The sequence below is a fragment of the Acanthisitta chloris genome, unplaced genomic scaffold (genome assembly GCF_000695815.1).
Source record: "Acanthisitta chloris isolate BGI_N310 unplaced genomic scaffold, ASM69581v1 scaffold2780, whole genome shotgun sequence".
NCBI classification, from domain to species: Eukaryota; Metazoa; Chordata; class Aves; order Passeriformes; family Acanthisittidae; genus Acanthisitta; species Acanthisitta chloris.
The window spans coordinates 153,026-176,785 of record NW_008650928.1 but is presented as its reverse complement, the minus strand read 5'-3'; the positions used below and the strand labels follow the sequence as shown (position 1 = coordinate 176,785).

Below are 23,760 nucleotides of genomic sequence, written 5' to 3'. Positions count from 1 at the left end.
CTGTGGATGCAGCATTTGACTAGTTCCTCCTCCTGGCTTAGAGCGTGCTGTAGCATATATCTAAATTCAGAATAAGTGTGCCTTTTCAGAATTTAGTCGCTGAAGAAAGGGGAGATATTTTTCAACTATCCCTTTCTTGGAATCCAGCTTGCTTTTCATTGTTGTTGGAAGTTTGGCTTAAACATTTTCTCCATTGTGCTTTCATTTTCTTAAAACATTCACAGAGTTAAATTTCTGTTTTTTAAAATATTATCTAGGTTCAGAGTCAGAGAACCTAGTGGTTCTCAGTGGCCAAGAAACATTTTCTGGGGCTTGTTCCATTTAATGATGTGCCAATGTTTTGAAATTTTGGTTTGACAGAAGAGGCACAATTCACTCATTTTGCAGTCATGCTCTCAGATACTGAAAGCAGGGAGGAGAGCCTGAGAAAGTGGTGTGAAATGTTACCTTGTTAGTTTTTACTTGGTTGTGGGTTTTCTTTTTACAGGGTACCCAAATCCCTTACATAAATAGGATATCCATAGGACTGATCTCAACAAAATACTTGGCTGATTGACTAACTGTGGTCACTCGTAGCTGGAAGCTAGTGCATGTCAGAGATTATCAAACCAGGGTGAAGTGACATGGGTCGGGCACTGGAAACATGTAACACTGATGTTAAGTAAGTCTTTGGTCTTGCAAAGCCCTGGTTTGCTGTGGGTAGGAGTGAGTAGGTATGGCTTGAATAACCAGTACAGCATATTGAGTAATGCATAGCACAGAACAGCCAGTGTACCATAGCTAAGAGAAGCCAGTGCTGACTGTGGATGTGCCAGCTTAACTGCTGTACATGACAGGATCTCTGAAGGAAGTATGGGTTGGAATGCATGTAACATGAAGAGAGGCTGTGGGATCATTCTACCCTGTAGACTTTTCAAAACATGACCAAAAAAGTTACTTAACAACCTGTTTGAACTTGAAAATGAGCCTTGCTGCAGGCAGGAAGGAGTTAGGACTGACAGGCCCTGCAGGAACCTTATTCAGTGTTAATTTTTTATGATTCCAACTGGAAAATAAGTACTATTAGCATTTCTTGGTCAAAACTGCCTAAAAGGAAGGAGTTAGGACTGACAGGCCCTGCAGGAATCTTATTCAGTGTTAATTTTTTATGATTCCAACTGGAAAATACGTACTATTAGCATTTCTTGGGCAAAACTGCCTAAGTCATTGGGTGAATAATCAAATTTCCAATGAGCAATTGAGACTACAAAGTTTAATACCCCAGATTTTTGCAATCCATCTGTGGTTGACCTAGAGCCACAGAGAAGTTAAACTTCTCATAAGTTAAGCAGTCTTGTGCTGACTGATCACTTTACTGGGCTTAGTCAGAATATCAGGAATCAGCTGTCTGTTGGAAGTATGGAAATTATGAGAAAAAGAACCTAAATAATGAGAGAGTTTTTAGTGGATTGGAGGCCTTTGGCCAGAGAAGCAAGTAGGGGACTAAGATTAAGAAAAGTGGGATTTAAGTCAAGGTTTGTGTAAGGAGCAAAGTAAAGTGGTGGGATTGGGATCAAAGGAAGGAGGAATTTGAAATCTGAAATTTGAGAAAGAAGGAACTCAGTAGATAACAGATGTGAGAAGGAGTCAGATGTGAAAAGATGCATTGGGGGAGTGCAACTATAATAGCTCTTACTGGATGGACACATTTGGAATTGGTATATTCTTACAGTTATATTGACTAATTTGTGACAGAAAACAGTATACATTGAAAGGCAAGTAAAATAGGTCATATCTTTGCATGCAGGCCAGTAAAACTGCAAATATTAGCAAAATGTAATGGGCTCTTTATTTTAACACCTTCCTTAGAGTTAAGATGTTTGACTGAAATACACATCCCCAAACCATCCAGTCACAGTTCTAAATAGTTTAATTATGGTGGTTCTGAAAGTAGTGATTTTGAGCTTATTGCTGCTGGCAGAAGTCTTTCCGGTCTTTCCAGTATGTGAAAATTAACATCTGTTTTATTAACAATCAATCTTCATTTTTCCATGGTAATCACCAATGTAAGTGAATAGCTTAAGAGCTTAAGTTTTTTTAGTAGTTAGCAAAGAGGTGTTTTTCAGCATCTGTTGCTATCAGGAGCCAATTTCTACCATGGGCTCTTCATGTGCATTCCATTTATATCAAATCCTCAGATAGAGGAGCATTGATCTAAAAACTGAGCCTTTGTTTAAGCATATCTACAATAAAAATAGGTCCATTTAGGCATTTTACAAACTTTTCTGTTGAAAAATAAATAAAAAAGATATGCAGCAACAGCTCCTGTTTCATCTGAAGTGCTTCCTAAAGGATGCTAACTTGTTCTCCTGTTGCTAATGTGATGCAAGAGCAGTTTAGTGTAGTAGAGTGTAGCCTTGTGTACTGCTCTAGAGTTGTGTGCAGTTTGAGTTCTGTAGGGTAACAATTTATAACATGTGAACTGTGTAATTTCTTTAAAGAACACTATTTTGTTGAATGGAATTATCTATAGTGAATGGTCAGACAGTAATTTTAACATTTTTTGTCTGATGTTTTGTGGTCCATCATGCTAATGCCTGTAAGTTTGAGAACTCAAGCATGAACTAGTGATGTTTAACATACATTCATCAGTATGTAGATTCTTAGACTACATACTAATTCATGTTAATTACAGAAAACTGGTTTTAGGAAAATTGCACCTGTCCTATATGCACCTTCTAGTTTTCTAATGCTTTTTCTTTGAATAAGAATCACATAAAATATTCTTCTAGTGAGAGTAATCTTGCAGTGTCACTAAATATCATCAGAGCAGATAGATGGTTTTAATCTATTTATAATGCTATGCCTTGTTTGCTTAAGTTTAAAAGTGCACAAGAAATCCTGTCTGCCTAGTAGATGCTTATATATATACACTTGACAAATCTCTGCATGGTTTTATAGCAGCTGCTATATTCTTACACTAATTTATTTTCTAGATAAATCAGATAAATACGATTCTAGAGATGTGGAAAGATTTCAGCAAGATGACAAATGGATTGAAAACTATCTGATTTGGCGTCATGATGTTGTGGATGATACTCTAAAGATGATTGATGAAAGCTTTCAGTGGAGGAAAGAATATACAGTTAATGGTAAGCTGTGCTGTGTAATGGTTTTGAAGGTGTGTATTGCTTTGCTGCTGAACTACAACTGACTTCTATATGTAGTTTCATTAAGTACTTCCTAAAAGTTTTACAAGTACCACAGAGAGCTGAACAAGGAAAAAAAAAGTATTTATTGCTTTTTATGTTGACCTGTACTGTCTCACTGTTTTGTGGTTCCATATGTCTGTGGAAGGGTTGTGTAAGAGGAAGGAAGGAAGGCAGGCAGATATCTCTTGTTTTGTCTCTTTGCATTTGCTACAATGGCGTCCTAAAAAAAGGCAAGTATCAAACCCCCACAACACACAGGGCTCCCTTGTTCATTGTAATAGCACTAGTCTGGCACAGTAGGAAGAATAGATCTGATTTTGGTGGTGAGGTCTATGTACAGGACTTCTCAATCCAAATTAAAGCATCTATGTACAGGACTTCTCAATCCAAATGAAAGGGTGGAGCAAGGGTGGGGCTGCAAATATGTTCAAAAATAAACATTTGCAGCATTTTTTCTTATATGTTTTTTAATTTCTTCCCTCAAAAATAAACATTTGCAGCATTTTTTTCTTATATATTTTTTAATTTCTTCCTAAATAGATCTGATCATAGATATATAATAGATCTATATATAGATCTGTAGCATGAGAGGAACTGATCATAGATATATAATAGATCTATAGCATGAGAGGATGAAGATACCTAAGATTTCAATTGATGTCAATATTTGCATTTGTTTAGTAAAGATCTGGGAAAGTGGTTTATAAATATATTTTTATTTTTTGCCACTAGACTTCCAGATTTTTAGTGATTTCTGTTAAGTTACAATGTGATTATTAGTATGATTACTGAAATAATATTTCATTTGGCTTTGCAGACTTGTCAGAATCTGTCCTTCCAAAATGGTTATTTGAAACTGGTGCTCTCTTTCTGCATGGATACGATAAAGAGGGCTATAAATTATGTAAGTTATACAGAATGTAACATTTTCAGTCATTGATCATTGTTTCCAGTGTTTTAGCATCTCTTTGAAAAATTAGTGTTTTAAGAATAGAAGTAGGTATGTCTTGGCAGCTGTTTTTACTGCAAATGATAAGCTGGTAATTAGGGGTATTTCTTTGCATCACAAAAGGAAACTTTGTCAGCAGTTTTTAAAAAATCATAAATTTTTGCTCTATTTGTAATGAAGTTTTTTAACTTTCCTGTGCAAGCAGATTGTTTTTTACAAAGACTTTCCGAGTTGCAGGGAGGAGAATATTAGGAGTATATCTAAAATTATTTTCAGTCTTTTCTAATTTTGATATTGTAAAGGTAGTGAAAATGAAGGCTGCTCTTCACATTACTGCCCTGAGTATTTCTTTTATCACTTCATTCTATAATCAGTAGTTTGGCTTCAGAAATTTTTTAAAGTCTGTTACTTTGAATTATGCTTGTGTTTTTTTCATGGAAAACCAGGTTTCTGCATGACTCTTTTTTTTTTTTATTCCAGGAGGTTATATATTGGGCTTTCGTTTATGCTATGTTGCTCACCTTCTGGAGTTTTTGATTTTATTTTAGAAAGATCTGTTGCTTTTTATAGAATTCATAATGTTCATAAATAGTTTTTCAAAACACATCAACTGCAATGCTGTAGCAAACCTAAGCAGAAAAAAGAAACATTAATTTTGCAACAATACTTAGAATACATACTGAGCATAATACTATGTCTGAGGACCATGTGATTTAACTTGAAATTTTGAAATGATAACCTAGATGAGGAAGTAAATACATGAAAACTATTTTTCCACTTTAGTGTTTCTTCTGGGGTGTAATTACTTGTGTCTTTAGTTTTTAAGAGGTTCCAGTATAAAAATGTGAGCTAGGAAAAGGGGATCTGTGGAGAGGTATGCAGTTGTTTTTTCTGAGTGGCCACAAGATCAGTAAAAATGTAGAATACAAACTCAGAGGCATTAAAAAATTTCAGTGCTTCCTGTATAGTTATTTAATTCATGTTTTCTGTTAGTTTGGATCTGTTGTTTCAATTTTTGTGTGTGTTTTTTCACTAGTTTGGTTCAAAGTGAAGCATCATATAAGAGACCCTAAACAACAATTTGAGAAAAAGAAACTTGTAGCATTTTGGTTAGAACATTATGCCAAGAGAGAGCATGGAAAGCCCTTAACAGTGGTATTTGACATGGCTGAAACTGGAATCAGTCACATAGTAAGTATTTTCACTGTCTGTTCCTGATTGCTTTTTGAATTATTTAACCTATGTTCCCAGAAAAAGGGAAGTCCTTGTGCAGTCCTTGACACGGAAATAACTTAACAGTTGTTGACATCAGTGATATGTAAGGCTTTTTCCTATGACATGAGCAGTTTCCAAAATCCTTTGTTACATATTAAACCTTGTCTTCTGCAGCACACAGAAAACTTGCTTTCAATTTGGTGGCTGAGCTGGTTTAGATTACAAGAGTGAGATCTTGCCTATCAGTACATATTTATAGATTTAGTCTAATAACTAAAAATCTCACAGGTTGTCTATAGGTTAAAAAACAAAATGCATTTCTGTAGAATATTGTCTTTTTTTCTTACCAGTGCCATGCTATCCTGTTATTACAGGAATGGCTAAAACTTATATCTTGTTCTTTGTTTTGGGTTTTTTGTTGGTATGGCAATAATGCAGTTAAATATAAGCAAAAAAACCCCCAACCAACCAAAGGACAGACAAGAAACCCAATCCCAAAAACTTGTTTGTACCTTGTATAAGCAAGAGGGCTAATGTTGCATTAGGACCTTGCAGCTGTGCAGAACAGGACCACAAGCTTATGAGAAAATATTTTGAAAAATAAAGATGGTGTAATTCTGATTTACAAGGCATTGGTGCTCTTATCTATGCAGTGAGAGCTGTCTGTCCATACTCCTAAAGATAATACTGGAGCTATGGCTTTCTATAACAAGAATAAAAGATTGCAATAATTTCCCTGATGGGAAAGACTGATTTGATTTGGGTTTTATCGAGGCATATCCTGAAGCAACGTTTTTCTAGTGTCTTTGAGACTCAGACACAATGTCAGCAAGTGCTGTCCATAAGTACATTGTACAGTCTTGATTTGTAGTTAGTACATTTATTGCCAAACAGGAATATTTTTCAATGGCTGTTTGGAGGGATGTAGAGTAACTGATTAATTTTATCCTGAAAGAATTTGGATTTCTGAGTTCTTTTCCAGAGTATGCCTCATTTGTTTGTTCCATTGCTATGGACATCTTCTATGTCAGCTTTTATCACTGGTATGCAACAGATAGTTCTGATAGCTCATTCCTTGTTGCACCGCTACAGGTAACTAGAATAGATATAGTTATTGAGGAGTCTGTGAAATCTGTATTTCTAATTCCTGACTTTCATTGTAGTAATGGATCTATCCTTCTAATATCTGATCGTGTTGCTTTTGGATAGGCAGCAAAATAGCAGCATCCTTGTTAATGGAGATTCTAATCATTACTTGAGAATATCTGTGTTTATGCTATTAAATGAAAGATATTGCATTTGGTACAACCAGCAGACAGTTGAGATAAATGTTTTTATTAGAGTCTGTCTTCTGCCTATAAAGATGCCAAGGCCTCAGTTAGTTTCTAGTTACTGAAGCTACTGATAAAGCTTCCAAGTTGTGGGTGGTCCTCTTGTTTTTTTCAGTCCACAAATGGTATAACAGTGTGTTTACATCACTCTAGGAGTCCCTTACCCGTAGCATTTTTACTGTTGTGGCAGGCTCTGGATACTCAATCAGCAATGTTTGGTACTATTTTGGAAAGTAGTAGTAGTGGTCACTTCTATTAGTAGGACAGGGGAAAGTATGGCAGGCTTCCCACCCAAGTACCTTACTGTGGTAAGGTAGCTCTTCCTTTATTATTTGTACCTGTTTCATAAAATGCCTTTTTTGCCCTTTGCTGTGTAGTCAGTTCTGTTCTGCCTGGATTTTGCAATGGAGACCTAACTGTACTACTGCTGTGCAGTTGCTATTGGATGGAAGCATCCTGAAAATGGGTGGGATAGAAGCAGCTCTTTGGAGTCCTGTCTCTGCCCACACTTTTTCTGCATACTACAAACTAATACTGAACCCAAAAATTCTCTTGAAAGGAAAATAATTTTTTTTTCTCTTTGGAAATATACTACTGAGTGCAGTAGTATATTGAACAATATGGAGGATAGTTATTGAAGGGAAATTTCAGTATATTTAGTACTCTTCCTTGTAATGCTTTAAGATAATCTGTCAAGCTTCTCTAGTGCTAAAGGCTTACCTTTCCTGCACACCTTTAATCCTGTTGATACTCTGTGGTAGTTTAGATACCTAAATTATTGTGCAGATCATAGGTCTGTTGACTTCTTCTTTCCTAGCTCATGAGGTGAAGTTTGACCACAATCCTACAACAGCTGAATGAAGTGAAAAGCATTGCATTGCATTTTGATGATGCTTGTAGTACATGTAAAATTTGAACATACTCAATTACAGTCTAACTATGTTGTGTTATTCATTACTTGCCTTAACTAAACCTCTATTTTTCATGTTTTGATTTACATTGCATTTGTGCTGTGATTTTTATTTTAGGACTTGGATTTTGTTCGGTTTATTGTCAGCTGTTTTACAGATTATTACCCAAACTTGCTCAGTAAGTATTGTATATTAAATCTTAGCATAGACTTGTGTAATAAGAGCATTTTATAGTATTACAGAAGATGGGAGGGATGACTTTATTTTGCACGTCCTTTCTGTGGTATTCACATGGAACATGTGGATGTTACAGATTCAGAATAGTTTTGTGTTCCTAAGCCAGTATCACTTTGTATTGTAAATAAACTTTGCATTCATCAAAAATCAACTGGCTTTTTGTGAAGTAATATTTTTGTTTATTTATTTTAATCGGTTTTTACAGCTTAAAAGTTAATATAAGCATGTAGTGCAACTGAATTGGACTGGTTTTTCCTTTCCTCTTTGCTTGGGTAGAAGCTTTACAAACCTGCATGATGGTTTGTTTGTATGTGTTAGGAGCCTTCAAGGGACAAAGACTATGAAATTTTAGAGAGCAATGGTTTATTCTGAAAATAAGCATGGCATGTCACTGTGCACACTTGGAAAACCCTACATACTTGCCTGCTAATTTTTTTTATGGACAGGCAAGCACTGAATAGTTTTTGCTAGCTCATCTTAAATGTGTTATAAACTTTAGGTGAAAATGTGTCTGGGAATATTGAAATTTTGTACAGCAGCTGCTTAAACACTGAATATTACATTTCAGCTTGCTGATCAAATTTGTTTGATCAAATTTGAAACTTTGATCAAACTTAAAGGCAAGTGCAGCATAGTTTTTCATTTTTTGACATTCAAGAGAAATTTTGGAACACTTTAAGTCTTTTCAAACTTCTCTGCTAAAACAATGAATATTTTGGAAAAATGGATTTACAGAGGTTCACAGTATATGTTTCTTTGTGAAGAAGAGGTGCTGAATATACCTGTTAAGCTTTTTTCTGTTCAGGAGTGGCCTTTTTAGGTCAGGCTGAGATCTTGCCTTTCTCTGCCTTATTTGGTGATTATTTATTAGTAACAACATGTCAGAAAAGCAATATCCCAGGAAGTCTATAAATAGCATGTAAGAATTATGTTAAGCAGCTAATGTTTTTATATAGTGATAGCATTAGGTTAATACATCTTAAAAACAATCACACGAAATTGCTTCTACAGGGAAGTGAACATGGAGGTTTCTGAAAATGAGTAGTTGCTTTTACATGAACATTATGGCTGTACTTCCTCTTAAAGAGAGAAATACATAACACTTGGTGTTGAGTTTTTCAGATTTTTTTTTATTTATTTTTCTTTACAGGAAAGATAGTAATATTTGAAATGCCATGGATCATGAATGGTAAGTTGTGGTTTGGTTTAGTTTTTGCTTTTCTTTTCAGATTGTGATAACTTCTGAAATTTAGAGGCATAAATAGGAGGCACTTTTCTGCTGTGTGTAAATAGAACTGAATGGTGGAATTTGTTAAACATGAATCTTTAAATCTGCCAATTTGAAGGTTGCATGCTTTTTATTTTTCCTTCTAGCATTGTATTTTGGGTCATACTTTAAATGGAGTCCATATTCATCCTGTTGTTTTTAAAGGTCAGGAGATAGTTTACTCCTTGAATGTTTCCAGCTGTTTCACTAATCCTATCATCAACAAGTGGTGGGCACTTATAACCAGCCAAAAACTAGAATAGACAATTTGAGACAGATGCCTGACAGTGCACACTGATGTGGTTACAATTGTTTTGATATGTGTTCTTCAATAATTATCCCTAATTATAGTGTGCATAATAAATATGCTATTCCTCTACTTTTGCTATATCAATACATGTTGTTGTGCTGGTTTTATAATTTCCTGTATATTCAGGTTTTACCATCACTGAAGTAACAATGGTGTTTAAAAATATTCTGTAAAGCTAAGCAAGTGTCTTTTCAATCAGCAAAGCATTTCAGCTAGAAACAAGGTATGCTTATCTTTCCAAACCTCCCTCACTCAGATTTGAAAATACACTTGGTTTTACCCCCTCAATATTTCCTGGGCTAAATTCCAAGACAACAGAGTTGTCATTTATTAAATCAAAGATGCTCTTTCTATCAAAGTGTGTGTTCTATCTGCATTCATCTATAGAAAAGATTGTCCATAAAATCTTTTCTCCTTAAATACTTCTTTCTTCTTTGCACTGTTTATCTCTATTATAATAGATACTTTCAGAGGAGATTCTGCAATATCTTGTGGGATGTAGCTCTCTTGTGTTATATAAGGTTTACCAATACACTGAAAAAACCTCCATAAAACAAACAATACAGCAAAAAAAAAAATCTTCCTGACAACTTGTGTATCCCTTTTGTTTCCTTTTCTTGTTACTTTTTTTTTAAGCTGCTTTTAAAATCGTAAAGGGTTGGCTTGGCCCAGATGCAATAAGCATGTTGAAGTTCACAAATAGGAGTGATGTTCAGGAACACATCGGTGCAGAGTATCTGCCACCTCACATGGGTGGAACTGTAAGTATTTTAACATTTCATGGTCCCTTTGTGATAGATTGAGACATAATTGATGCTTCACGGATGTGAGATTTCTTGAAATTCTTTTGCCAATGTTCATTTGTAAATCACATTGATACAAAATAGGTTAACTTCATGAGGATTTGGTATCTGACAGTTTTAAGTACAGAAATAATTTTTCTGAATCATTCAGCCATTTACAAGTCACTGGAAACCACTTAGTTTTACAGACTTCTTAAAAAAAAAAAATCTATTTAAAGTGTCATTCTTCCTTCTACTATTTTCCCTACCTGATGAATTAGAGATTGTGTTGGTTTATGAAACAAGTTCTGTGAACACAAAGTAGGTTTCATGGCCCTCTGAGAGTTGCTGTCCTGTTTCAAAGCTATGATACAGTAAAGCCAGTTATATATATGTAGTTATTTCTTCTTTAGTGTCTCTTGGGCTGCATTTTAAGACATGGCTGTACAAGATTCTTTTCAAAGAGTATGTTAGAGCTCCAAAGAGTATGGTAGAAGCAGCATCACTTTAACAGAACCAAAATGCTTTTCTAGTGCAGTCGGAAGGGCAGAACAGCAGAAGTACTTTGCACAACATGTTTCACTTTTCACAATCCCTGTCTGAAGTGGCTTCAGTAAGGATTTAAGTGGTGCTGAGCAGTGGCTCTGGGCCTGGCTCCTATGGTATTGTCCTGTTGTTGCAATAGATGGGCAAGTGTTTGTTCTCCTTAGAGCTGAGTATCTCCTGTCTACGTTTTAGACCATCTTACCTGAGAGTTCATTATGCCTACTGAGTTTCTTCGGTATTTAGCCATTTAATGAGTGTTTTGAGCTTTTAACCTCAGAACTGTCATAATTTGGAAGAAGTTTTAGGAAATACTGAGACTCCAAAATCATCTTTCTTCCAAAGATTTTTTTCAGTGCACCTTCAATAAAGCAGTATCTTTGCATCTCTGACAGCAAGTTTTTCAGTGGCCAGACAACAGACAATTTAATGACCTTTTCTCAGAATTTAACTTTTCTTGATATGTGATTAAGGCTCTTCTTGAGGCACAAAGATAGAGTACATTCACCATTATTAGTGTTGTCAGGCCTTGCTTTTTTTAAAGACAGTATCTGACTGGCACAAATTAATTCCCTTCATTCTCCACTCAAGTGTTTGGTTTTGTTTGTGAGGATTTGGGATTTTTTTGCCTCCTTCCAATTTTCTTGCTGTCATCTTTGATTTCCACACATTTAGTAACAGATCTTTATATTTGCAACTAGCATAATGCCAGTGAAGAGCACAGCATATCTGTGCATCTTTATATTCAATACAGTAGCCTCTCAGTCATCGTTCTGCTCTGTCCCCTACTAGGATCCATCTTTGAAGAGCTGGGTCTTACCACGTGTAAGCTCCCAGTGGTGAGATTCTGTTAAGCTGCTGAAGCTATTCAACATCATAGATTCACAAGGTCAAGTGAAGTGTGCAGCAAAATTAACTTCCCTTTATTAAGGTCACATTGTCATGTGCCCTTCATCATATGCTGAAATGGAGTGAAAAGGCTTTTTATCGGTTTGGCTAAGGGGAACTGGGTATTTCTGTCTTGTATTTACAAATGGGGGATGTCAGTGTTGTGCAAGCCTACTGTAATATTTCTGACAGTCTGGAATCTTTTCTTCTAATAGTGAATTAGTCTGTAGCTGATACTTAAAGCTTGTTCTTCAGGCCCTTAATAGGATATTGTTTGAGCCAATGGATACCTGTTTCATTCACCTAAAGGTCTGACTGTTGCTACAGCCTGAAGAATAGAGGAGGCTTAGACCTTGATTATAGGTTAGCAGGAAGTATGCTGTTTTCTCTGTGATTTCTTTGAATGGTTCCATCTAAGACTTTGCCCTTTTCTTCTTAACATCACATTATTCCTTGTTTTGAGAAGTGTACTTGCTTATGGAGAGCTCTCTTGAAACACCTTTTCTAACTCCCTGCTGGAAGCAGCATTTGGGAGCTGTGGGCATTGCTCAAGTCTGCCTCACAGGAGGCAAAGCTAGGTTATTTTTCTTCTCCACTTGAAAAGTTGACAGACTAATTCCATTTACCTGGGGTTTAAAACTGACATCCCTGTTTAAACACTGTTTCTGACAGAAAATGGTAAGAGAATTTCTAGTTAGCAAAAGTTGTGGGTTTTTTTTACTGGTCTTCCAACAGAAAAGATACCTTTACTGTAGAGTCGTTGAGAATGTCAGTATTCTGCTTCTGCATTACTCAGTTGTCTTAAATATGGTCTTTAAAATGATTTGGCATTCCAAAGGTTGAGGTCTGTCTTGTAGGATATGACAAAGCTCCACACACTAGGTTAAACTGAAGGGATTATTTAGCATTGTTTCGTGGTTTCGGGTTCTGTTAATTCCGTTTTTAAACTGGCAATTATGAAACTAATATACAAGGAACAACTGATGTTTTTCATCATTGTTGGAATATTTTTAGAAATAGCTGTCATGAGTTTTAAACCACTTTTTCTAGAACTAAGAGGAGAACTTCAGCATTAAGACTGAATGCTGATCCTTGATAGACCATCTTCTGCAGTTCTGCTGTGATGATAAAATAACAGTGCCAGTTTAATGGCTTCATTGAGTGTCTGTATTTATTTGTCTATTGGTGTCAAAATACAAACTACTGGTAAGTGTCAGCTTTCTGCACAGGGGTGCAATTTAAAATGGATAAGTGAAACATAAAAGGAATGTGAAACCAACAATGTATTTCCATAAAAAGTCCTAGAGAAGGCACTTCTTATCCTCATAATAACCAGTTATTTATTTAAAAATCTCCTTATCTTTTAGGATTCCTTCAAGTACAGTTATCCTCCATTGGTTGATGATGATTTTCAAACTCCTTTATGTGAAAATGGGCCCATTACTAGTGAAGATGAGCATGAAAGTAAAGAAGAGCTAGAAGCAGACACCAAGGTATCTAAATCTGAAGATTTAGGCAAGGCTAGTTAAATGGTTACAAAGTGGTACAAGAGGCACACAATTTTGATTACTTTTCTGGCTTGCATTGTTAAAATGTTTTTTAACATTTTTCTGTCCTCCAGCTTGACAAAAGAACTCAGTAAAACTGAAACATTATACTTGCAGTTTCAACCTTGGCTCTTAGTCCATGAAGACAGGTTAAGAATGAGTAAAATGTGTACCAATATTTAGTCTATCTCATGGAATATAGTGAGTTGTACAGTAAAATGTAAAAGTTTGTGTTTTGTTTTCAAAGGTTGTCTTTCTAGTTGATTTATTTTTAATTTGGAATATCTAATGGTATACCTTTTGAAATACATCTGGTTTTGTCAGATGCTTAAATCAGTGTGTACATGAGAAAATATTAAGTTAAATATTTATACTTCACTGGATGTGAATTTGTCTTCTTAAATTATTGATAAAATCTCAACATATAAACGTTTTCAATTTAGTCTCAGGAGAAATTGCAGCCCTACTCCATCAGTCATGTTTTACGACATAATCTTCCTTCTATGTTGTTTATCTAGAAATAAAGGCATTGTTTTATACAAGTTCATATGAAAGTGATGTTTAGGAATATGAAGAATAGTCACTGGGGATATTGCTCTTGAAAATAGTAGGAAAAATCTGAAATTCACCCCTTCAGTGCCATAATTAATTTTGGAATATGAATTGCAAAATTTCTGTTTAAAGGGGTAGAATATTTACACTTTCAGTTCCATTTACTTTTTCAAGCTTATGTCAGAATAATTTGAAACACACAGCTCACTAAATAGTCCAGTTGTTCTTTGCAACTTGGCTAGCTTTTCAAAAATAAGATAATTTCACGGACCTTAAGGTCAAGAGGAAGCACTCTGTAACCATGGTGACTTCTGACCATTAGACTCAGTAGCTTATTTTGCTTGTAGCACTTTTTCCAAGCTATGATTCTCAGACATGGAGAATTCCTGTTCAGTGTGTGAGTTGCTTTGGTGCTTAATAGCCTCAGTGTTTGTGGGTTTTTATTTTACTTGCCTGACTTTGTTTTCTACTTAATGTTTTTTGTTGAGTGTTTTTTTTACTATTTTCACCCCTGAAATACCATAAAGCAAATAATTATTCTCTTTTATACAGTGTAATCAAGCTGCTAATCAATTTTACGCTCATCATGTGTCGATTAGCCTTAAGGCACTTGTAAGGCCTTACTTAATATACTTCTAAAATTTCAGACCAAATCTTGTTGTTGGTACTGTTTCTATAAAAAGCAGGTTATTGTTTTTTTCTCCAACTTGCTATCCACATATTTACAAATAATACCTGGTGTTTCTTCCACAGCAAGTACCATATTGTTTGCCACTTCAATGTTATGTTCTTTTCTAAAAGGTGTTTTTTAGAAATAAGAAATGCCAAGTATTCTGAGACAATAAGGGAGTATTTCTAAGTTAATTATTTTTCCTTGACTGATATATATTGATGTATATATCGAAATACATATGTATTTGACTATTTTTTTTAATTAAGGCCAGCTCTCAAACCAACAAATTTTCAAGGGATCTATGAGATAGCATTTTCTTCATTATCTGCTGCAGTATCAGTCTTTATTTTCAAGCTCTTGTCCACTAAGAATTTATCTGACTTAATTTTTTTTATATGGTAGCCTCCTCTTATCCCATAGGAGGACCTATATCTGTCCACAAAGTGCAGGGAACAATGAGTGATAAACTTGGTTAGTAAGTGCCTGTCCTGTAGATGCCTCCACCTTTTATATGTTCTATAGTAATATTTTCTCTGGTAATTTATGTAGAACAAAGCCCAAAAGTGACCTTTTACTGCAACTATATAAAGTGGTGTGTGGTTTCTTTTTATAAAGCCTATTTTATAGAAAATTTTGTATTCCTTTCATTCCCATACTTCAGACTCAGATGAACTGAATTCTCTTTGTCTTTTCTCTGTGTTTAAAGTGGAATAAAAAGGAGGCTAAGCAAACTCTTCAGTCATTGATTTTGTATCATTATGTCACCAATTTTTTCAGTCACTATTTATGTCTTCCACACTTGCAGACTGGGTCATTTTGAGTTTTATCTAACAAGATGTCCAGGTCTGCTGACATGTATTTTCTGCATGTTATAGAGGAAAAACCCCAGAACCTAAGATATCTGCAGTTCTGGATGCACCAATTCAATCAGGATTATTTTTGTTATATTCTGCAGTACTTCAGAGTTTCATCTAAAAGCCACGAAGATATGTTTAGCAACTCTGCAATACAATAAAGTGTGGAATTGTTAATGTGTCTTCTGCTCAGTCTTGCAGTGATTGTATTGGGGTGTCTGTTTTAATTGACAAGTTCTGCAGTGGAAGAATAACATCAGTGCTTTATAGTATTTCAGATATTTAAGACTATGACTTAGTGTGTCTGGAGTTTTCCAAAACCAGCTCGGGCATCAGGAAAATACATGGAAAAAACCAAAGCAGAAGTTGTTTCATGCATGTTGAATGTGTTTTTTCAGTGGACTTCAAGCAGCTTCAGAGAATGAATACATATTAAACTTGATCTGTAATATATAAATTGTTGAAATAAGCCACCTAATACTCTTTGAAATACCTGCATGATTCTGTAATATGTAATCCAGGTTTCTAGTTAATCATTATAACTACCATTTTTACTCAGATGAATTCTATAGAACAAATTGCCAAATCAGAGGAAAGTGAAAAAACAGACGTCAAACCAAAAAATGCAAAGAAAGCATTAACCACTTTTAAAGGACCTTTATTACATATCAGGTAATAATAATTTTCATTAATTTTTTTTTTACTTTTTTTGCAATGTGCCTTGGACACTTGAGTACTGAACGAATTGGTTTTAAAAATAAACCATTTTTTAAAGAGTATGAGAGGAAAACAAGTTATATCTTTTTTAAGAATTATTTTTGTAAAGCTCAAAGAATTTTTCTGGGTTTAGATATTTTTAGGGACTCTTCTGGTGTCACCGTTGGCATGCTTTTTTGGTAATAGGTGTACATTTCACAGAACTGTAGAAGCATTTCATTTGTATTGAGAAACTGTCTGACTTAGTTAAACCTGTGCTTATCTGTAATGAGGGCAGTAGTTTGACATTGTTTGATTGCATCGGCTTAAGAAAAAACAATACTAAGACAGCTTTCACTGTTAAATCTTGCTTGAATTCTTTTAGCTCAAGATGGGATAAATATCTAGACTGGTAGTTTGCACCAATTAAACTTAATGAATGGGTCCAATTTATTTTGTGTGGAAAGTGCTCTATATAAATGGCATATCTGCCCAGAAGGTTTTGTCATCGAGGATGCTTACATCTTGCAGTTAATTTGGGTTTTATTATTAAGCTAGGAAAAAGAAATCAATTAGCCAATATTACTTTTCACTGCCTTTCAGGTTAAGATGCTTGTTTAGAATTTGATTTAGATGTTAACTTTTATTTTCACTTCCAGTTTGCTATTAGATGAATGAAGAAAATATCTAATTTATAGGTAATTCCTTAGCTAATTTTGTAAGTGCTGTACTCAATATTTGAATAATGACATGCTCATTAGCATAAAAAAATATTTTCTATGCAGAAAATTTCCTGATTTTGAAATGAAGAAACCTCCTCTGTATAGACTTAGTTTCTTTTATGGCAGGCGTAGACTGCAGAATTGAGATTATAAAAGAATATTTTAAATTTTCTGTCCCTATGACAAAAGCAGCTGTGTTCTTCAATCCACTTCTTAGTTTTAAAATAGGGGCAAAAATCACAAGCAAACAACAAGAAGAAAAAATTCCAAACAACACCTAGATGCCACACACAAACTGTACCACTTTTTTCCTCTTAAAATATTTCAGGTTCTGCCCTTGAATAGAAGTGTTGCAGTTCATGTAAATTACATGGAAGAGTAAACTTAGTCAAGTATAGGGGTTTTAATACTTGTAGTCTTGCTGTCATGGAAAATAAAATACTGGTGTCTCTGTTGTCCTTGCTGTTTGTTTTGTTTTGTTTTTCAAGTAAGCTCCTGAGCACAGTTGTTGCTCATTGTTAATGCTCTAACTCTGTAGAAGCTGGAATTAGTTTTTATTTCCCTGTAATCATTCTCAGGCCACTGAACTGAAGTTGATTGAACTGATAATATATAGTGCCATTTTTAACTGGTTGCAGGCACCTATCACAGAGACTAGCAGCTCTGTCAATATGATTAACTTGTATCCTGACTGATCCCAGCATTGCCCCGTGAAGGAGCAGCCTAGAGCCTGACCAGGAAGCTGAGGCACTGCAGGTCTGGCACCATGAAATCATGGACCAAAGCTGGATACTTGTGCTCTTCTCTGTCTTGTATTTGTAGTCAGCGATCTCACTCATTGCAACTGCTATTGGATTTGCCTTGCCTACTTTACATGAAAGTCTGACTTCCAACTTTCCTCCTCAATAAACAAACTTACTTGACACAGCAAAAAGCAGCAGTTTACTTGCACTGCCTGGCTGAAGAACAGCTCACGTTGTGGTGTGTTTTGAGATGAGCATTTCTAGTATGAGCTGAAGTGGTTATGTCACACATCAGAGTAAAGAAAGTAATGTTTCTGTAAAAACTGAAAATCTTGGGGGTATGTTTAAAGAAACCACCCACCCCCAGCTGGGACTGCTTGATTTCACAGACAGGAGCTATACAGCAGTGGCTCCCAAGCCTTTTTTTTTCTTTCTTTTTTTTTTTTCCCCCCCCTCATTGATCAGTAGCCACATTTGATGGTAGCACGAGAAAGATTATGCTCTGGCAGAATGTTCCTTTCCTTGATCTCTTTTTGTGGCTTGTTTTGATGCAAGTTAATGTTTTCCTGTCTCATTTATGGTTCATATTGCTGCAAGACACAGCTGCAGTAATACAGTATTGAGATAGCCAAAATACTTTGTAGCTATAATCCTTCCTTTCTCTTATGTTGGTCAACTAAATTGAGAATTTGGAAATGAAAAAAATACCAAGAGGAGGAGATAGAATTGTCCTATGAAACTGTTTTAAACCCATCAGTTCCTTGGGTTTTGCCTTATTTGGCACACTTCCTTCTTCCCCATCAAAAAGGAAAAAAAAATTGCTCTTGTCATGTGGACTGTCTAATCCATTGTAAAACACTGGCACCCCCTACATACACAATCACCACTGGAATCCCCTTCTAGCATGGGTGTTTGGGCTTATCCTACAGCACCAAGGGGTTTTCTTCTCAGCTAATACACTGGTTTAAGTGAGAGATAAAAAGAAGGATTGGTATGATGAAAGAAGGTCTTTTGATGAGGAGGTCAAACTAATGTGAAATTGGCATTACAAAAGGGGATAAGGGGAAAAAGCATATTTTTAAAAAAAGACTTTATGTCAAAAGAATATGCAGTTTTATAGTACTGCGTAGTACAGCAGTTCTTTGCGTGCTCCTAATGTGACATATTGAAAGAAAAGTTTTTCACTTGTTACTCAAGTTTCCTTTCAACTTGAATTACATGAGCATGCCCTACCTTTGGCCTGGTAATGTTCATCTGAATGCTTATCCAAAATGAGTTGTGTTAGTTTGATGCAGTTTAAAATAGTTCATGCATGACACTCCTAATTGCACAAGGCTATTAAAAACAAGCAATAACTTTATTTATGCATGTGACACCACAAGTATGTGAAGACTGACTCATAACTACAAGTGAACTTAGCTGTAGTGGTTTAAATGATTGCCACTCACAGATACCTACCCTCTCCTCTTACGTGTGCACTATATTCACTCCAAGCATAGATGTATGAGGTGGATATCAGACTCTGTCTGTGATACCTTATGTTCATTAAAATGAGCATAAATTAAAATATGTGGTGCTTTCCCTTAAGGTGCTGCTCAGAGGTGCAGTAGCTGACTCTGTATCTCTGTTGGCTGTTCCTGCTGTCGCAGATGGTCACACTTTTCCGGGTGGAGGAAGTCAAGGGCAGCAATTGGCTGCAGCAGCTAGTTCCACTTGTCATGAGTCAACCCTGAGCTTCACTACCACATTTCTGCATTTTGGTTTCACAGCTTTTTTGATGAAAATCTGTTTACACTGACTGTAGCTGCAGGGTTGAAAGTGTTTTATTTTCCTATAGGTATGGCCAGTTTTTTAATATGATTTGTCATCAAGATAATTTTAAGAAACTAATTCTTTTTACATTTCTTATTAGCCCAGCAGAAGAGCTATATTTTGGATCGAAAGAAACCGGAGACAAAAAATGTTTGATAGTTCTCACAAATGTCACTAAAAACGTAGTGGCTTTTAAAGTAAGTGTTTTATGTGTGGCCTGGTTTCCATTACTAAATGTGTAACTTTTTTCTTGTTTCACGTAAGGAGAAAGAAATACTATTAAACCTACTTTACAGACAAAGTTTTTTATTCTGTTATGATGTTTGAAGTAGATCAAAGACATTTTGTGGCTGAATTTATGCCGACGGTGTACCACCTCAAAAGGGGATAGTCAGTAATCAAATCTTCGTAGCATTGACTGAAAGAGACCTATAGTGATGGTTACTTTTTTAGTGAGAGTCTAATACTTTCTGAAAAAGAAAGGCTTGAGCATTGAAAAGTCATCTTTTTAGAATTTTACTTCTTTTTAAACATTGACTGGAAGCTAGTAATGCTCCAAAATGATGCAGGTCCATCTACAAATGTCACCATCAAGGGAATGAATGCAGTTATGTTTGCTGCAGAAATACTGAGTTTGCTTTCATCTTGATACATGTTTTTTTCCCATCTATTGTATTCTCTGCACAGTCAAATAACTAAAACTACCAGTTGTAACAGTCTGTTTGATGTTCTTGAGTGTTCTTAAATACATATGTAGAAGAGAAAAATAGGAAACGCAAGAAAAGAAAGATAAGTGGTTGAGTGGGAGGAAAAAGTGAAATACCAGAGTCATTACTCCTGCAAAATAATGTATTTTAGAGACTTGTCCTAGTACTGAAGCTTTTGGGGATTTAGTTATTACAGAATGAGGGAGGTTATGAAGCAGTGGCAGTCTGTGCCTGCACTTACTGTGTGCTTGCTTGGTATTTCTTGTTTGCAGGTGAGAACAACTGCTCCTGAAAAATACAGGGTTAAACCCAGTAACAGCAGCTGTGAACCTGGCACATCACTGGATATAATAGTCTCTCTTCATGGTGGTAAGTAAAACCTTACAATAGAATTTGTAAGTATGAACAAATTTTCCTAGTAGACCAGTGCTCTGGATACTGATGTTTGTGTGTGCTTGCTGGTGTGTAACACTGACTGACACCCCTGTCTGCTTGACTGTTATATGAAAATTTTACTATTTGTTAAAAAACATGAATGTCAGAAAGGATTTGAGTAGCTGCCCATACTGATTTACTACTCCACTTAGGTGTAAGCAGCTGTTGTCAGTAGCCCATTCTGTTTCTTGTCTTAAAAACCAAGAAGTCTCAGTGGCAGCTGTCTAACTCCTTCACTGTTACAGTGGGACTTCATCTGCAATAAATCAGTTTCCTAATTTGTTGCAAAGACAGGTGAATTTGCTGGAGAATTCATTCTTTACAAAATTCTGCTTGTCCTTGAATTGTTCAGATGAAACTAGCTCTGTTAAAATACAATTTTGGGAAAAAGCTAATCAAAATTACTGATCTTAAGAGGATTATTTGATTATTTTTATTTCTAGTGAATCATTGTCTGGTGTCCTGCAATAAACATGCTCTCAATTTATAACATTTTTGTTCAAAAATTCTTCTATACTCTTTGTAATATTGTCACTTTATCTAAGCACACTTCTTTGGGTTTTTTCCTTCTTTGAGGGCAGGTTTTGCAGCTTCTCTGCAGGATCGGTTCCTTATAATGGCAGCAGAGATGGACCAGTCTTCTGGAGGAGGTGTACCAGAACTGGCTCAGTTTTGGAAAGAAGTCCCTAGGACCAAAGTGATGGAGCATAGGTGAGCATATGTTTTTCTGCTGACAGGGTGGGGTTTTTTAGCCATTTTTATTTAGGTGATTTATAGCACTTGAATACCGTAATCAATGAAGGATTCTCCAAACCCAGTTCTGTGCTTTCTGACTGAACTATGTTGCTGAGGCTTTTGCTCTGTTTTAACTAATTAGATGTGGTTTTAATACATGAAGTATCATGGTGTTCTGCACATGTTCTTCTTTTCTTTTGTTGCTGCTCTTGTGCTGATTAAGAGTTGAGTGGAAAAAATGTGAATGGATGTGACAATACACATGCACAGTAGGGGGTTTGGTTCTTTAATAAGAATGTGTGCTTGAGTTTTCTAAAAATAATCAAGGGCAGCAGACATATTAAATGCAATCTGTTCTCTAGATGATATTAAAAAATATTCCCTTTCTGCTAGGCAAAGTCATAATTTTGTAGAAAATTTCTGTAATATCTATCACAGGTTCATATTTGTATTTTCAGTATTTAATGATGAAAAAGTATCACTAGGAAAATGCATTTCCCCATACAGTTTTTAAAATAAGCCTGTTACTCTTCTCTCTCATCCAGTCACATCTACTTGTACATATTTAGGAAAAGATCATTGTAGTTCTTTTTCATCTTGAAGACTTAGAGCCATGATATCAAGATGTTGTTTCAACTTTAAAAGAAAGTAATTTATCTTTTTTTTTGCATTGGATTGTTCCTGGGGTTTTTTTGGTGGGTTTTGGGGTTTCTTTTTGGAGCTACCTTTAAATAGTGTATTTGGTAGGCTGAGGGTGGGTTTTGGGGTTTCTTTTTGGAGCTGCCTTTAAATGGTATATTTGGTGGGCTGAGAAAATGACTATTGCTGTCCTTGTAATAGTAATTTTGAAAATTAATCTACCATAACAGATAATAGAGAGCATAAAATAAACTGTTGGATGATCTATTTACTGTTAGTTATACAATGTTGCACTAAATTTGTGATTTTTGGTGTGCATTTTTGTTACCTTTTCACAGGCTCAGGTGTCATGTCACAGAAAGTAGTAAGCCTTCCTCTCTGACATTTAAAGAGAATGCATTTAATATTCCAGCAAAAACCAATGAAGATTTACATATACAGGTAATAGTGTATTCCTTTGTGCTGAATATTCAACAAAATTATAAAATATGATAAAAAGAATTCTTACTGAACCTTTATCATACTTCATAAATTGTACTGTTTGAAAAGCTCAGCAACTGAAAGTACTAAGTCATAGATAGTGATTTAACTGTTTTGTTGAATGATAATGATTTCATAACATACTACTTTCAGTGGAGTTTGCTCATTCCTCTTGGGTGTACACATATATATGATCTGGGGTATCAATGAGCCTCAGTGGTGTCTTTTGCTTCCTAGAGTATAGATGTCACTTTGATGTGGGCTATATGGGTTATCCATAAATTAAGGTTTGAAGCTCCTTTAGTGGAACAGATTCCTGAAGTATGTAGTGATAGAAAAGGTATTTGGGTTTTTTTACTTTTCTGTGCTTATATTTATTGCCTAAGTAGCTCAAAATCAACAAGTGCTTTCATGTGCAGTAATTTTAATTTAATGAAACTATTTCTATTTTCAGCTAACTCATTTACTGCAAATTAATAAAAGACTTGAAGAGCAGATGAATCGCTGCCTCTGGTTCCAGCAGTTGTCAGTTGTTATATCATTGCTATCAGTTACTGTTGCTGCCTTCTGCTTCTACCTGGCATATGACCAGAGAAGCTAAAAAGAATTGCTGTGCCCTGGATGTGCTGCTGCCTATCATGATTCATTGGAGTAGAAGAGATTGCAGTTTTGCACTTAGTTTCTGGAACTGCCAAAACGAGGTCTGTGAGCCTACAGCAATGAACAAGGATACAGGTTGCTGAACAAAATAAAAAAAGAAGAAATGAATGACCAGCAAACAAATTTACTGCAAGTTGATACTTAGAATAGGGCATGAAGAAGATGTTAGAGCAAGGACCTGTTTTCACTGTACAACTCAATAAAAACTACTGAACTATTCAACTACTTTAAATACAGTATTTAATTTCTTTTCATCATGTTCATTCTTACATTCTGAATTACTCTCACAGAACATGAAAGTAGTCAACTTAGTGTATTCTAAAGGTTAACCTTTCATTCAGGAAAATTTACAGAAATGATGTAGTACTGGCAGTTTTTTAATATAATCTATGGACATGCACATATAAAGGAGGATATTTGTTGTAATTATTTCAGTAATTCAGGCTCATTGCTTTCATTCCTTATTTTTGTGCTTCTGAATGCAAAGTTATTGTAAATATTTCTTACAAAGTAACACACAAAACACTATTCTGTTCTTTCCTTTTTTTTTTGGAAGAAGCTTGTTTTCACATTGCAGAAGGAGTGTGAGAGTTGACTTTTAGACTGTGGTGGCATATTGGTTCATGAAAAGCCTATTAGACAGTCAATGTAAGAACTTACTCTGAGTTGTGCAATACAGTTACATTAGAGAATTCATGAAAAAAGCAAGTCAAATCAGGAAGATTAAGTACTGTGGAATGCAACACAATGGTGTTATATCTGCCATTTCACAGCAACTAGTGGAAATGATATATGAAGCTAATGAGAACTTTACTGACAAGGCTTCTGTGTACTCATTGCTGTAAATATGTATATTAAAATTATCAAAACTTAAAAGGAGA

The 23,760-nt window shown here is 35.3% G+C and overlaps 1 protein-coding gene across 1 annotated transcript in view; it reads left to right on the top strand.

Moving 5' to 3' along the window:
• The window catches only part of MOSPD2 (motile sperm domain containing 2), a 28,856-nt gene extending 5,927 nt beyond the window's left edge, over window positions 1–22,929 (top strand). The window contains exons 2-14 of the mRNA XM_009070852.1: window positions 2,976–3,131; window positions 4,009–4,095; window positions 5,177–5,331; window positions 7,715–7,775; window positions 8,985–9,023; window positions 10,048–10,172; window positions 12,992–13,117; window positions 15,780–15,922; window positions 19,324–19,420; window positions 20,203–20,299; window positions 20,947–21,076; window positions 22,078–22,180; window positions 22,674–22,929. Of these exons, the coding sequence (XP_009069100.1) occupies window positions 3,086–3,131; window positions 4,009–4,095; window positions 5,177–5,331; window positions 7,715–7,775; window positions 8,985–9,023; window positions 10,048–10,172; window positions 12,992–13,117; window positions 15,780–15,922; window positions 19,324–19,420; window positions 20,203–20,299; window positions 20,947–21,076; window positions 22,078–22,180; window positions 22,674–22,820 (1,356 nt within the window). The 5' untranslated portion in view covers window positions 2,976–3,085 and the 3' untranslated portion in view covers window positions 22,821–22,929. The remainder of the gene's footprint in view (window positions 1–2,975; window positions 3,132–4,008; window positions 4,096–5,176; window positions 5,332–7,714; window positions 7,776–8,984; window positions 9,024–10,047; window positions 10,173–12,991; window positions 13,118–15,779; window positions 15,923–19,323; window positions 19,421–20,202; window positions 20,300–20,946; window positions 21,077–22,077; window positions 22,181–22,673) is intronic.
• Window positions 22,930–23,760: the final 831 nt, after the last annotated feature.